This window comes from Heliangelus exortis, chromosome 17, assembly GCF_036169615.1.
Source record: "Heliangelus exortis chromosome 17, bHelExo1.hap1, whole genome shotgun sequence".
NCBI lineage: Eukaryota > Metazoa > Chordata > Aves > Apodiformes > Trochilidae > Heliangelus > Heliangelus exortis.
In genome coordinates, this window is record NC_092438.1 from 14,865,845 (window position 1) to 14,879,069 (window position 13,225).

A 13,225-nucleotide genomic window follows, 5' to 3' on the forward strand; every position below is an offset into this window, starting at 1 on the left:
TCATTTCCAGGTGCTTTATAGCACATGCCTGAGTGGGATGGGGCTCACAGCTCCTCCCGGGTTTCAGGTGTCCCCAGCAGACTCAGCTCCTCACTGCCCGTGCTGTTCTCAGGGGTCTTGGTCACCTGGAGAAGGCAGCAGTGAGGCACAAACAGACAGACACCCCCATCCTACAGGTTCTGCCTTCTGGTGAAGGGCAGGAGCTGCCCTGGGATGGGTGGGGGAGTCCCTGGGACTGGGCTGGTGTCACCTCACTCACCACAGGAGGCTCCTCGGGCAGCATCCCTCCATTTTCCAGGAACTTGGAGAAGGTCTCTACATCCCGAGCACTCTTGTACTCGACCACCTGAAGCCAGGGGATGGAAGGGAGATGGGTTGTTCATCCCCTCCCTCGGGTGCTGCCAGAACCAGGGTGACCCTGCCTACCCCCACCTACCTTCCTGCCTGGCCCCGCAGGGAAGTAGTGCAGGGTGGGGAAGCCACTGATGGTGATGTTCTCCAGCTCGTTGGCTGTGGAGTCCATCTCAGCAATGATGATGTCCCCGTGGTCCCTGTAGCGCTCGCCCAGCTCCTCCCAGGCAGCTGCCATGGCCTGGCAGTGGGAGCACCAGGGTGCATCTGTGGGACAGGGTCAGGGCGTGCCATTCCCCCCAGCCAAGGGACAGGGCTGGGGCTGGGGGGTGTCACGAGGGGGGTCAGAGCCCCCTGCAGAGCTCAGGGAAGGTCACAGGTGGCTCTGGCACTTACAGAACTTGACAAAGACGTTCTTGGTCTCATCAAAGGCCACTTGCTCAAAGGTCTTCCCCACCAGGACCTTAACGGGCCGCCTGTCCCAGTCCTCGGGGGGCTCTGCGCTCAGCAGGTGGGGCTGTGGGGACAGCAGGGACAGTCACAGCCCAGGCTGAGCTGTGCCAGGGCCCCATGGGGACACAGGGCAAGACAGGGACACAGACCCCCAGCCTGCGGCCAGAGGTGCTGCTGCAATGCCTTTTGGAGCACCTCTGCCACCTTGACAGCTCTGTGTCTCCACACCAACAGCCTCCTTCCTCCTGTCCCCTAACAACCCCCCCAAACCCTTACACCTGGCAGCACCAGCGTGCTCACCACACTGCTGCCATCATTAGGCTTCAGTGTTAACAGCCCCACCTCCAGGTGCAGCACCCTGGGTGCTGGCTGGCACAGTGCTGCATCCCTCACCTTCACCTTCCCGTCCAGCACTGCTCGGATGAAGCTCTGGATGTCCCTGGCCGTGAAGCTGTCCTGGTCCATCCGGTACTTCCGATTGTTCTCCATCCTGACCATGCGCAGGGTGGGGGTGTCAGCAGGGGTCATGCCAAAGAAGGACAGGACTTCAGCGCCGTGCCCGCTCACATCCACCACCACAAAGAGCACCTGGGGAGAGGGGGGAGAGGCAGCGCTGATGCCGCGGTGCCCGTGGCCACCTCCCACGTCCCTGCTATGTCCCCTCCTCACCTTGCCCCGGAAGGTGCTGGCAGCTGCCTGGAAGCCATCCCGAAGCTCCTGCTGTGCCGGTGATGATTTGTTGAGGAAGAGCAGCATGTGGTGGGGGATCTTGGCACTGAAGATCTGGTTGGAGGTCTGAGGAGCAGGAGGAGGGTGAGGGCCAGGGGGCCGTGGCCTCGTGGGGTAGGGGACAGGGCTGTGGCCAGCCCGTACCTCAGGGGTGAACTCCATCACCAACTTCAGGCTGTGGACACGGAGCAGCTGGGTGAGCTCGGCCACGAGCAGCCCCTGCACAGGGTCCACGGGGAAGTCTGTCCTTCTCTCATCAAACTGCCAGGGGAGGGACCAGTGAGGGCTGGGGGGGAGACCAGGATGGCCCCACCACCCCCACACTGTCCCCTCACCTTCTTGAAGAGGCAGACAGTGTCAGCAGACAGCCCGTACTCCTTGAAGAGCTCAGCTGCCTCCACCACACCAAAGGGCATGTCCACCATCTCGCCAGCCACCTCGTAAAACGCCTGGGCCGCCTCGCTCTCCAGGTCCTGCAGAGCCACCCCATGAGTGCCCACGACCACCCCTCAGCCCCAGCCCCCTCCCACCCCTGCCCACCTTGAAGAAGCCAACAACCACCAAGTCCTGGGAGCTGATGAAGGCAGCAGTGGTGTTGGTGTCCTGCAGCAGCGCGGCGCTGGGGCCGGCCCGACGCTGTGTCCAGCGCACGATGCCCTCAGTGTCCATGCGTCCTGGCACACGGAGTGGGGGCCCTACTGTCACCCCAACCACCCCTTGCAGAGCTGCCACCTCCCCTAGTGCCATCAGCCCTGCCCACCCACCTACCAATGCTCCCTGCACCATCACCACGCTGTCATCTGCCCACCATCACACCCTGCAAACCCAGACATCACTACCCTGCTCCCCATCACCCCCTGACACCCATCCTTGCACCCCAGCCCCCATCACAGTGTCCCCCAGCAGGGGTGTCCCCCAGCAGGGGGGCTGTGTCCCTACCGGTGTAGGCGAGGGGGTGGGTGCGGTTCCCATGTCGGAACAGCTTGAGCGTGGGGTAGGAGGTGATGTTGAACTCCTTGGCCAGGGCCACCTGTGCTGTGGCATCCACCTTGGCCAGCCTCACCGGGATGGACTCGTTCCTCAGCATGGTGGCTGCCTGGGCAAAGGCAGGGGCCAGGCGCTGGCAGTGCCCACACCAGGGTGCGTCTGCAGGCAGGGGACAGTGTCAGCAATAGGGACAGTGTCAGCAATAGGGACAGCCCCGGGACAGCTTTGAGGTGTCCCTGGTCCCTGGCAGGTGGCCAGGGCACATAATGGCTGCCTGAGCCTGCTGGGCTCCAGTGGCTGCACCTACCTGTGTCCCCTGGGCCGTGTCCCGTGTCCCACACCCCTCACCGTGTGTAGGGACACATCCCCCCAGGCCGTGCCTCTGCCCCTGTTCCTGCTGCATGGCCCCATCCCAAGCCCTGTCCCTGTGCCCCTCTGAGACTCAGCCCTGCCCCATTCCCATCCCACCCTGCACCCACATCCCTGCCTGTGCCCCTGCCCTCACCCCTGCCAGGGGGACACTTACAGAACTCCACCAGCAGCAGCTGGTGCTCCTTCAGGGCACGGGCAAAGTTGTTCTGGTGGAGCACCAGGACGTCGTCTTCCTCCTTCAGCTCATCCGAGAGCACCTCCTCCTCCTCCTTGCCCACCACCACCTCCCCATCCTCCTCCTCCTCACCCCCCAGTGCCAGGCTCCAACAGGCGAGTGCCAGCACCAGCAGCCACCCCAGCCGTGTCCCACCACCCCACATGGTGACACTGTCCTCACCAAAGCCGGTGCCAGGGGGGAAAGGACCCAGATAAGGCCCCAGGGCAGGTGGTGCCAGTCCCCTGGGGCTCGTGGCCCTCTGCTACTGGCTGCTGGGCCAGCTGATAAGGCAGCAGGACCAGGTGGCTGTTTTCCAGTGCAGACCTGGCCCTGCCAGCAGGATGGGGACAGGAGGGACGAGCAGGGACATGGAGACACCAGTAAGAGACCAGTCTGTGGGGTCTTTAATGGCAATGGAAGAGCACAGCCTGCGGGCAGCCAGGCACAACCCCACCACAGCGGGACCACAGCCCCAGCGATGGGGACACTGCAGGGACCAGGCAGGCATTGGTATTTTTTTTAAAAAAAACCAACCAACAAAAAAAAAAAAAAAAAAAAAAAAAATACAACCCGGCAATTAAAAATAACTTTGGTTGCAAAGACCACGGCCGTGGGCACCCTCTGGCTGGGGGACGCCCCCCACACCCCCTTCACACAACCAGGGTGGGCACAGCAGTGCCAGCGAGGTGTTCCCCAGGATGGCGGGGGGTGGGGGGGGACTGAGGGGTGTTTGGGGGGCTCAGTCCTCCCAGGCTTTCTTTATGCAGAGGCCCCACTCCCAGGACAGATGCTCCGTCTCGTCGTCGTCGGTGACGCGGGAGCGGACGCGGTAGGAGCCCCGCGCCAGCCACCCCCGCGGCGCCTCCTCTGCCGGTGTCACCACCTCGTACTCCTCAGCCCGCGGCGCGTAGCTGCCCACCATGAAGACATCGCGATCCACTGGGTGAGAAAGGGGACGGGGGACAGAGGTGAATGGGGAGGGGGTGATACAGATCCCCCCCCCCAGCCACCAGCCCCAGCCCCTGGCCCCGCTCACCCGGGCGGCCCCGGCGGTAGGTGAGGTGCAGGCACCGCAGCCCGCAGACGATCTCTCTGTTCACCTGCAGGCAGAAGGCAGGGGTGCCATGGGTGTTGTTCTTCACCCTGAGGACCCCCAGCCATGGGGAGCACCCAGCTCTAAAGCCCCTTCACGTGCACCCCCCCTAGACCCAGCTTCTGGGGCAGGATTGGGCACTGAGTGGATCCAGGGTGGCTGGGACCTCTGTGAGGGGTAGAGACCCCAGAATGGTGGGGGCCACAAAGAGGGGCAGGGACCCTGAGGTGGAAGAGACCTTCAAGAGGGGCAGGAAACCCAAAATGGCAGGGATCCAGAAGAGTCAAAATGGCAGGGAGAGGCAGGGACCCCCGAGAGAGGCAGGGACCCCTGAGAGGGGTAAGGACGGACCCTGAGGTCTCAGTGATGCTTGGGGCAGCAAGGCTTCCCAGGGTGGAAAGAAGCCAGGAGGGCTGGGACCCCAGGGTGGACAGGGACCCCCAAAGGGGCACAGACACTCAGAGTGAGGAGCAGAGGTGCCAGGGTACAAGGGACCCCCAAGGTGGAAGGGAATCAGGGACAGCAGGGAACCCATGGGTGGCAAGGGGGACGCCGTGGGGTAGGGACACATGGGGAGAGGGGTCTATGGGGAGCAGAGACTTCAGGGGGTGGGACCCCAGGGTGTAAGGATAGCAGGGCTGTGCCCAGCCAGCAGGCACAGGGCACCACAGACCCGCCTCACCTTGAAGGACACCTTCACCCTGTAGTCCACCCCTTCCTTCAGCACGAAGGCCCGGCCTCGCAGCAGCTCCAGGTCTCCTGTGCCAAGAGATGGCCCATGAGCTTGGCATCCACCCCTTCCTCCTCCTTCCCCCATCAGTGCCCCCACCACTCACCTGTCAAGTCCATGGTGATGGGCCCCGGTGCCTGCTCACACATCAGGGTGAGCCTTGTCACCTGCACGTTGGGCACACTGGCATCTGGGGACAGAAGCAGCCCTTACCCACCCGCACCTGGGGGGCTGCCTGTGCCCCCCCAGAAAGGTATGAAGGGCCAGAGTGCCCGTGGTGGGGGTGCCAGGAGCTGGCGAGAGCCAGGCAGGGTGCAGGAATGTGGGACACCTCAGGCCAGCCCCAACTTTGGCACAAATGCCTTGGGGGGGGGTCAAGACCACGTTGGAAAGGGCCCAGCCACAGGTATTTCCTCGGGGGGGATGCTCCCTGGTTGGGGAGGGAGCCAAGGGGTGGTGGGGAGGAGGCAAAGCATCCCTTAAGGTTGGCACTGGCCTAATAGTGTGTCAACAGCCCAACCTGCACCCCACCAGTCCCCTTGTGCCCCTTCAGCCTCCCCACATGCCCCCACGAACCCCCCTGGGTGTGCAACCCCCCTCCCCAGCTGCCATGCACCCATCAGCCAGCACAGGGGGGTGCTGGGCCCAAGGAGACCCCAGACAAGCCCCACAGCCGTGCCCCAAGCAGCTGCTCTCTCTGGATTTGTCATCCCAATGAATTTCCCGGTCCCCTGTAGCCGTTCCTATGGAAACTGCAGCGGTGATCCTGTAACCATGGCAACCGGGGTCCCCGGGTTGGGCAGGGGGATGCCAGGGTCTCCACGCAGGTGGGGGGCCCAGGAGGCAGCACCCACGGGCGATGCCAGCCAGGAGGAACCTCCTTGCTGGGGATGCCCCCGGGGGACACCTGAGCACCCAGATGGGTTGACGGGGTGTCAGGGTGCAGGGGTGCAGGTTCTATGGGTGTCAGGGCGCTGGGGTGTTGGGGTGCACTGTGCAGAGTCCCAGCAGGCAGCCCCCAGCCTTACCCACGGCAGCAGGGATGGCACCCAGCAGTGTCTGCTTGTACTTCCGCAGGCTCTCGTCCCCTGGGTCCAGCTCCTGGATCTCCTGAAGGCTCTTCTTTTCTGGCGTCTTGTACGCCAGGGCCACGTCGGCATCCTCCTCCTCTTCCTCCTCCAGAGACAGCGTCACCCCCTCCTTGTCAGCCATGATGTCTGCAGGGACAGGCAGGGACAGGCAGTGGCAGTCCGGCCACCCCGGGGACACCCCGGGGGCCACCCCTTCCCCTTCATGACACAGAGGCAGTAGTGGCAAGGGGCAGCTGAGCTGTGACACACCACGGGGGGCAATCCCCCTGTGGAGCATGGGGTTGTCCCCCTGCTCAGGGCCATGGGGATGTGACAGGCTCTGTGTCCCCAGGGCCCGGTGGCACAGCTGAGGCCCTGAGGCTGCATTTCCACACGGTCATGGAGCAGGAGGAGATGGTGCCTGTGATGTGCAACAGTCTGGGGGGTGTTTGCAGCCCACCGTTGCCTTTGTACCCCATCACCCAGGGAGTTCCTTGCCACTGCCTTGTGGCCCCCTCCAGCTCCTCTGGGCAGCCACCAGCCCCATCTCTCACTCCAAACCCAAACTCCCAGCAGCTGCAGTGGGCAAACAGTGGCTCTCGTGGGCGTCAGGCTGTAGGGGACACAAGGGTGGACAATGTCCCTACCACCCCTGATGCTGTCCTGGTTCTGCATTGTGTCCCCCACCCCATGCCTGTCACCCTTCTGACTGCAAGCACGGTGCTCCCCAGACCCCTGCAAACCCCGTGTCCAGGGTTTGGACATGGGGGGGGGGGGTCCAGTCTGGGGCAGATCCCGGGGGCAGCAGTGGTGACCTGGGTGCAGAGCAATGGCCCTGCTGCACCCCTGGGTCCCTAGCTAAGCAGAGGTCCTACACCCTGGGGCTGCCAGACTCTGGTCATGTTGGCTCCCCCCGCCCAGGGGGTCTCCCAGCCCCTCAGAGGTGGCACGATGCGTGCTGGGTGCCAGAGGCCGGGCTTCGGGGTGGCAGGGGGGCAGCTGGGGGTTCCCCCACCCCTGCGGGTCCCCGAGGGCCTGGGGTGATGCTCAGTCCCGAGTTTACACGGTTCCGGGAGCAATGCTCCCCCGGGGCTATGCTCCCCCGCCTCTCCTCTGCCGATGCCCACCCCCAGGGCACCGGGGCGATGCCCCCCCGGCCCGCCGCCGCTCACCTCGGTAGCACAGCGCCAGCCATAGCAGCTCCAGCAGCTGCCCGCCGGCCTCGCACACATCCAGGCCGAGCATGGCCGGGCCGGGCCGGGCTGGGCCCCGCGCCCCCGGGGCCGGGTGGGGCGGCCACAACCGGGGCCCGGGGCGCGGCTCTTTCGGTGCTGGCGGCTCCGCCGCGTTCCGCGGCCGCGCTCCTCCCGTCGCGCTGGGTGCCGGCAGCTCCCCGGTGCTCCCCGGTGCTCCCCGCCGCGCTCCCCGGTGCTCCCCGCTGCGCTGCCCGGCGCGGCCCGGCGGGGCGGCGGCGGCGGCGGCTCCCGCAGACGCGGCGGCTCCGCTGCCCGCCCCCGCCCGCCCCCGCCCCTCGGCGGCTCCAGCCCCGCCGCTTATGGGCGGGAGACTGCGGTGAGCTCATCCGCCGTGCGCGCCCGCCCCGCGCTGCCCGCACCCTGCCCGCACCCTGCCCGCACCCGGCCAGCACCCCGCCTGTACCCTAAATGCAATGCCTGCACCCCGCAAGCATCCCGCCCGCACCCTGAAGGCGCTGCCCGCGCCCTGCCCGCACCACCCTGCCTCTCCCCTGGCAGCTCTGCCCGCGCCCTGTCCGCACCCTGCCCGTGCCCCGCCTGTACTGCCGGCTCGCTGCCCGCACAACCATTCCAAAAGCCACACTCTGCCCCCCCCCCTGCCGGCACCCGACACCCCACCGGGTCAGCCAGGGCCCCCCCGGTGACCGGGGAACGCGGGGGGGGGTGGGGTGGGCGTGTCCTGGCGGGCCGGTCCAAGGAGCCCGTGGGCGGGGGCTGGTCCTGGTCCCGGGGCTCCGCTGTGCCCGTCGGGGCGCCCGAGGCAGACGGGGGGGTTGGGGCGGGACCGGGGCGGGGCCGAGAGGAGCGGAGCGGGGCGCGCACCCGCGATGACCATCGGCGGTCCCCTCAACCGGCACCCCCGGCTCCAGATGCCCTGTCTGCGCAAGGTGAGCCGACACCGGTACCGACACCGCGGGGAGAGGGCTCTGGGATCGCGAGCACCGGGTACCGGCATCGCGGGGACCGGGTACTGAGGGAACCGGGCACTGGGACCGGGTGCCAGCACCCGTGGTGACCGGGTACTGGCACTGCGCTGGGCACCGCCGGCGACAGGGACAGCGGGATCGCCGGGGACCGGGTACCAGCACCACCCCGTGCAGCTCGGTCCAGCGGGGAACTGCCCGGCACCTCCACAGGACCCCGGGCACCGCCCGAAGCGGGGAACCCACGAGCAGAGCCCCGGAGAGGCGTCTTCAGCCCCTGCCCCAGCCGGAGGTGCCCAGGGGTGGGTGTCCAAAGGGCTGGCATCACACCCTCGCTAGCTGTGGGATGCCAGGGTGTCCCCAGGGCTGTCAGAGGGTCCCCAGGGCAGGCAGAGGGTCCCCAGGTCCATCTGCAGAGTTTCAGGCAGTCCCCTGGGTGTGCACAGTGTCCCCTGGGTCGGGGCTCTGGGGGGGGGGGGGTTGTCAGGCTGTGCCAGGCCCAATGGCACCGGGAGGGGGTGAGCAAGGCGGTGACTTGCCCGGCAGATGGAGAGGATGATTGTCAGCATGCAGGACCCCGACATGGGCATCAAGATGAGGAACCAGCGCCTGCTCATCACCGTCATCCCCCATGCCATGACAGGTGGGTCCCCACGAAGGGTCCGCGGGGTGCGGGAGGTGGGTGGGTGCCCTCAGCCCTGCACCCAGCCCCGCAGCACCCCATCCGCCCACCTCGCACACCCACGGGTGCTCAGTGCCGCAGCTGCCATCAATTATGCATCGGCTGAGCGGGGCGGGTGCTGGCTGGCACGTCCTTGGCAGGGCCCCATCACCCTACGTGACCCTCTTGGCACCCACTGTGCCGTACCAGGGTGTCCCAGCTCAGGAACCTCCCTGTGCCAGTTGGGGGGACCCCATCAACACCGCCTCTGTCCCCAGGGAGTGACATCGTTGAGTGGCTCATCCAGAAGTACGGCATCTCTGAGGAGGGTGAGTGTCCCGGCACGGGCACCAGAACCGAGGGGTGACTGGGGATGCTGAGCCCCCCCTGTGCAGCCCCCACTCTCGATTCCCCCCTCCCCAGAGTCACTGCACCTGGGAAACCTCATCGTGAAGCACGGCTACATCTACCCCCTCAGAGACCCCCGCAGCCTGGTGCTGAGGGCAGATGAGTCTCCTTACCGCTTCCAGGTACAGCCACAGCCTCACCTCCCCCCAGCTCAGCACCCTGCCACCCCACGGCGTGGGCCTCAGCCTCTCCCCTTTCCACAGACCCCCTATTTCTGGACCAGCACCAAGTGGCCGGCCACGGAGCTGGACTACGGTAGGTGCCACCACCACACCGGCAGCGCCGGCTGCAGCCCCTTCCCCCCTTCCCCTGAGCTGCCACCACTCTCCCTGCAGCCATTTACCTGGCCAAGAAGAACATCCGCAAGCAGGGCGACCTGATCGAGCACGAGAAGGTGAGCGGTGCCCCCCTCACTGCTGTGATGAGCTGGGGGGATCTCAGCTCGCCCAGGAGCTGGGGTGGCACTGGCTGTGCCTGTGCTCAGTGCCAGGAGGGGGGGACACGTGTCTCGTGGTGCCCACGGGGGTGACACCACCACTGCTCCGCTGCTCCCCAGGACAACTACAACCTGCTGCACAAGAGAATCAACCACACGTGGGACTTCGTGGTGATGCAGGCACGGGAGCAGCTCCGGTGAGTGCGGGCACGGCACAGGGCACGTGGCACAGCACCCTTGGGTGCTGGCAGGGCAGGCAGGGTGCCACGGCCTCCCTGCTGCCTTTGCACGGGCAGGGCAGCCAAGCAGCGTCGGAAGGGCGACCGCATCGTCATCGACTGCCAGGAACAAGCCTACTGGTTGGTCAACAGGCCCCCGGTGAGGATGGGCTGGGAGAGGGGCAGCACTGCCAGCCCTGGGCACTGCCCCAGCCCGGGGGAGCGGGGCTGGGGGGGGGGGGTCCTGCCATCCCCCAGAGTGATGCTCTCCTTGCAGCCGGGAGCCCCCAACGTGCTGGAGCAGGGCCCCGAGCGCAGGAACAGCCACACCACCCGTGTCCAGCTGGTGAGTGGAGAGGGCAGTGGGACAGGGACCCCTGGGCTGCTGGGGGGCACAGCCACCACCTGTGCTGGGTGCTGAGCTGCCCTGGTGGGTGCCCACCATCCCCATCTCCTGCTGCCCCCAGGTTGTGCCCATGTTTGGGGTGTGGGGGCTCTCAGCTCTGCTGATACCCGTGTGTCCCCTGCCCTGGCTGAGCTGGGGGGGCTCTATGTGTGTGCCTGTGCACCCCTCTGTGTTCCTGCCCCTAATCCCGTGTGACAGCTGTGCTGCCAGGAGCCCTGGCACCCCAGGGTGCCCACAGCCACCACTGGGCACTTCTCCATGTCATGACCCCAACTAACCCTGCCCCAGCCCCCCCTCACTAACCACCTGCTTTCTCTTCTCTGCACCCTGTGCTGTGCCCTCTGCCCACGTAAGTGTCACTAACCCAGCCCTGGTGCCACGGGGGTGGGTCTGGGGGGTGGGTGCTGGGATGTGCCTAGGAGGGTGTGGGGATGGGGCTGCAGGCCACAGGAATGGCCACGGGGTGCCGGGGGGGGGGGAAGTGGGGCTGGGTGCCAGGGTGGGTATTTTGGGCTGGTGGGCACAAGGTCCTGGGGTGCCACCTCCTCACCCACCTGCATGTCCCTTGCAGCCCAAGAACATGGATTACTACAAGCGGGAGGTGAGAGGGGCAGGGGGTGGGGGTGGCTCCTGGGGGACACGGGCTGCTGGGCCCCTCTGACATCCCCCACGCCTGGTCCCAGATCGAGTACTGCAGGAAGGCCATGGCCAGGACCAGGGTGAAGTCCTCCATCTGCCTCGAGGGGTGAGTGTCCTGGCCATGGGCAGGGTCCCCCGTCAGGGTGACAGGGGCACCCACATCCCTGCTGCTGGCACCCTTGGAGGGCAGCAGAGCTGAGGCTCCATGGTCACCACAGCCCCTGAGCGTGTCCCCGCTATGTCCCTGTGATGGCTGGGGACAGTGGCAAGGGGGGGGCTGGTGGCTCTGGCCACCTCCATCCGCTGGTCCTGGCAGGTACCTCAAGTTCAACGAGCAGTATGTGCCCCACGACCCCATCATGTCTGGCTGCCTGCCCAGCAACCCCTGGATCACGGATGACACCACATACTGGGCCATGAACGCCCCTGCGTAAGCATCACACGGGGGCTGAGGGGACCCCAGCCCAGAGGAGGGGGTGTGGGGTGATGCAGGCACCCCAGGTGCCCACTGCCAGCCCCGACCCTGGCGTCACCCACAGGGTGCTGACCCCCACGAAGCCACGTGTGGAGCGCTGGGGCTTCAACTTCAGTGAGCTCATCACTGACCCCCTCGGCCGGACTCACCTCCTCGAGTTCCTCAAGAAGGAGTTCAGTGGTGAGTGACCCTGCTGCACCCCATCCCAGCGTTCCCAATCCCAACACCCTGTCCTGATACCCACCGAAGCACCACCCTGGCCAACCACCCCCAGAGCCACTGCCCCTTCCCACCATCCCCCGAACTCCCTGCTCCATTCCAGCACCCCTACACCCACCAACCTGTCCCGGTACCACATAAACCACCACCCCATCCCAGCACCACAAACCCATTGCCCTCTCCTGGAATCCCCCAACACACCAACCCATCCCAGCACCCCTGGACCCAGCACCCCACCTCCCACCAGCTGGCTCCAGTAGGCACAGGGTGGGTTGCTGAGCCCTGTGCCTGGCTGGGATGGATTTTGGGGTTTGCCCATGGTGTGTGCCCAGCACCATGTCCCCATCCCCAGTTCTGTGCCCCCCTCTCCAGCTGAGAACCTGAGCTTCTGGGAGGCATGTGAGGAGCTGCGCTATGGGGAGCAGTCCCGGATCTCGGAGATTGTGGACTCCATCTACCAGTAAGTGCCCTCAGGGAAAGGCCTGGGGGGGGTTTCAGGCCATCCCGGTGCTCCAAGGGGTACTCACCATGGCTGTGACTCTCCAGGCAGTTCCTGGCCCCTGGGGCCACGCGATGGGTGAACATCGACAGCAAGACCATGGAGCGGACGCTGGAAGGCATCAAGACACCTCACCGCTACGTGATGGATGATGCCCAGATGCACATCTACATGCTGATGAAGAAGGTGGGCAAGGGCAGGGCAGGGCTGGGCAGGGCAGGGGGTGAGCAGAACCTTTGATGCCTCTTCTTTCTATGCCCAGGACTCCTATCCACGGTTCCTCAAGTCAGACCTCTACAAGAACCTCCTGGCTGAGGCCATCATCCCTCCAGAGACCAAGAAGCGGTGAGAGCAGGGGCAGCCCCCGGGGTGCTGGGGTGGTCCCTGCCAGTGCTGACCCCACTCTGCCCTCAGGGTCTTCCCCTTCATGCGCAAGCACCGGCACTCCAGCCCCAGCCCAGCCCTGCTCCTGCCTGCACCCGACCCCGAGGAGAAGAACAAAGCCCCCACGGCTGACCCCGTCCCCGAGGAGGAGAGCTGAGGGTCCCAGTCCCCACCAGATCCCACCTAAACCCCCCAGCACGCCCCAGCCCCGCCGCAGGACCCTGTGGCAGTAGCACTGAGGACAGAAGCCATACACCCCTTGGCAGCCCCCCCGGGACAGGCTGCACACACGCACACACACACACACACACACACACACACACACACACACCCTGCTCACACCCCTGCACCCTCCAACCCCTCGGGGACCCAGCACCCAGCTGGCCTGGTGCAGGGTCACCCCCTCCTCCTGCCCCCCGGGCACAAGGCAATAAAAGCCCCTGTGGGGAAATGCTGTGGCTCCCGTGGTTTGTTGGAGGGGTGACAAGGGTGGCTGTGGGGTGGCACACAGTGGTGACAACCCTTCTAGGATGGACTTGTGTCCCCCTGGGCAGCCCCCTCCCCTGCCTGCAGCCCCCAAGCTCTGTTTGCTCCAAGGGGTGACAGCAGCCCCCCCGGCAGCCCCCCATCTCCTGGCTGAGATGGCATTTGGGTCACCCAGCTCCCCCGGTGTGCCCGGGGAGGACAAAAAGGCCTTTA

At 66.0% G+C, this 13,225-nt stretch overlaps 3 protein-coding genes across 9 annotated transcripts; 1 reads left to right on the forward strand and 2 right to left on the reverse strand.

Moving 5' to 3' along the window:
• PDIA2 (protein disulfide isomerase family A member 2) lies at positions 1 to 3,300 on the reverse strand. 3 transcript variants are annotated; one of them, XM_071761304.1, is made up of 11 exons: positions 3,047 to 3,298; positions 2,473 to 2,679; positions 2,074 to 2,207; positions 1,869 to 2,006; positions 1,678 to 1,794; positions 1,474 to 1,599; positions 1,198 to 1,392; positions 748 to 868; positions 437 to 618; positions 260 to 346; positions 1 to 125 (listed from the first exon to the last, which is right to left on the reverse strand). In XM_071761304.1, the coding sequence occupies exons 1-11, from the start codon at positions 3,270 to 3,272 to the stop codon at positions 45 to 47; spliced, it is 1,614 nt and encodes a 537-aa protein (XP_071617405.1). In that variant the 5' UTR covers positions 3,273 to 3,298; the 3' UTR covers positions 1 to 44. The 3 variants fall into 3 exon arrangements, with proteins under 3 accessions (XP_071617405.1, XP_071617406.1, XP_071617407.1); XM_071761305.1 differs by lacking the exon at positions 1,678 to 1,794 and having other exon boundaries at positions 3,047 to 3,300; XM_071761306.1 differs by lacking the exons at positions 1,678 to 1,794; positions 1,869 to 2,006 and having other exon boundaries at positions 3,047 to 3,299.
• Positions 3,301 to 3,686: 386 nt separating this feature from the next.
• On the reverse strand, positions 3,687 to 7,740 carry ARHGDIG (Rho GDP dissociation inhibitor gamma). 2 transcript variants are annotated; one of them, XM_071761308.1, is made up of 6 exons: positions 7,175 to 7,740; positions 5,961 to 6,149; positions 5,039 to 5,122; positions 4,885 to 4,961; positions 4,146 to 4,209; positions 3,687 to 4,048 (listed from the first exon to the last, which is right to left on the reverse strand). In XM_071761308.1, exons 1-6 carry the CDS (start codon positions 7,245 to 7,247, stop codon positions 3,849 to 3,851), a joined length of 687 nt encoding a protein of 228 aa, XP_071617409.1. In that variant the 5' UTR covers positions 7,248 to 7,740; the 3' UTR covers positions 3,687 to 3,848. The 2 variants fall into 2 exon arrangements, with proteins under 2 accessions (XP_071617409.1, XP_071617408.1); XM_071761307.1 differs by lacking the exon at positions 7,175 to 7,740 and having other exon boundaries at positions 5,961 to 7,143.
• Positions 7,741 to 8,024: 284 nt separating this feature from the next.
• RGS11 (regulator of G protein signaling 11) lies at positions 8,025 to 12,977 on the forward strand. Of its 4 annotated transcripts, none has more exons than XM_071761309.1 (17): positions 8,025 to 8,145; positions 8,728 to 8,824; positions 9,121 to 9,171; positions 9,266 to 9,372; positions 9,454 to 9,505; positions 9,586 to 9,644; positions 9,807 to 9,883; positions 9,983 to 10,064; positions 10,182 to 10,250; positions 10,882 to 10,911; positions 10,994 to 11,055; positions 11,266 to 11,379; positions 11,489 to 11,604; positions 12,016 to 12,103; positions 12,190 to 12,328; positions 12,405 to 12,487; positions 12,557 to 12,977. In XM_071761309.1, exons 1-17 carry the CDS (start codon positions 8,086 to 8,088, stop codon positions 12,681 to 12,683), a joined length of 1,413 nt encoding a protein of 470 aa, XP_071617410.1. In that variant the 5' UTR covers positions 8,025 to 8,085; the 3' UTR covers positions 12,684 to 12,977. The 4 variants fall into 4 exon arrangements, with proteins under 4 accessions (XP_071617410.1, XP_071617411.1, XP_071617412.1 ...); XM_071761310.1 differs by having other exon boundaries at positions 10,888 to 10,911; XM_071761311.1 differs by lacking the exon at positions 10,882 to 10,911.
• Positions 12,978 to 13,225: the final 248 nt, after the last annotated feature.

Bases quoted from the DNA above. Each gene is read 5' to 3' on its own strand.
- PDIA2 (XM_071761304.1), bottom strand. From the start codon at position 3,272: ATGTGGGGTGGTGGGACACGGCTGGGGTGGCTGCTGGTGCTGGCACTC. The intron at 1,600-1,677 runs GTACGGGCTGGC...CCTGCTCCTCAG, and splicing joins TGATGGAGTTCACCCCTGAG to ACCTCCAACCAGATCTTCAG. The intron at 869-1,197 runs GTGAGGGATGCA...CTGTCCCCACAG, and splicing joins TGCTGGACGGGAAGGTGAAG to CCCCACCTGCTGAGCGCAGA.
- ARHGDIG (XM_071761307.1), bottom strand. From the start codon at position 6,300: ATGCTCCACAGGGGGATTGCCCCCCGTGGTGTGTCACAGCTCAGCTGC. The intron at 4,962-5,038 runs GTGAGTGGTGGG...CTCTTGGCACAG, and splicing joins CATCACCATGGACTTGACAG to GAGACCTGGAGCTGCTGCGA. The intron at 4,049-4,145 runs GTGAGCGGGGCC...TTTCTCACCCAG, and splicing joins CTACCGCCGGGGCCGCCCGG to TGGATCGCGATGTCTTCATG.
- RGS11 (XM_071761309.1), top strand. From the start codon at position 8,086: ATGACCATCGGCGGTCCCCTCAACCGGCACCCCCGGCTCCAGATGCCC. The intron at 9,645-9,806 runs GTGAGCGGTGCC...GCTGCTCCCCAG, and splicing joins ACCTGATCGAGCACGAGAAG to GACAACTACAACCTGCTGCA. The intron at 12,329-12,404 runs GTGGGCAAGGGC...TTCTATGCCCAG, and splicing joins TCTACATGCTGATGAAGAAG to GACTCCTATCCACGGTTCCT.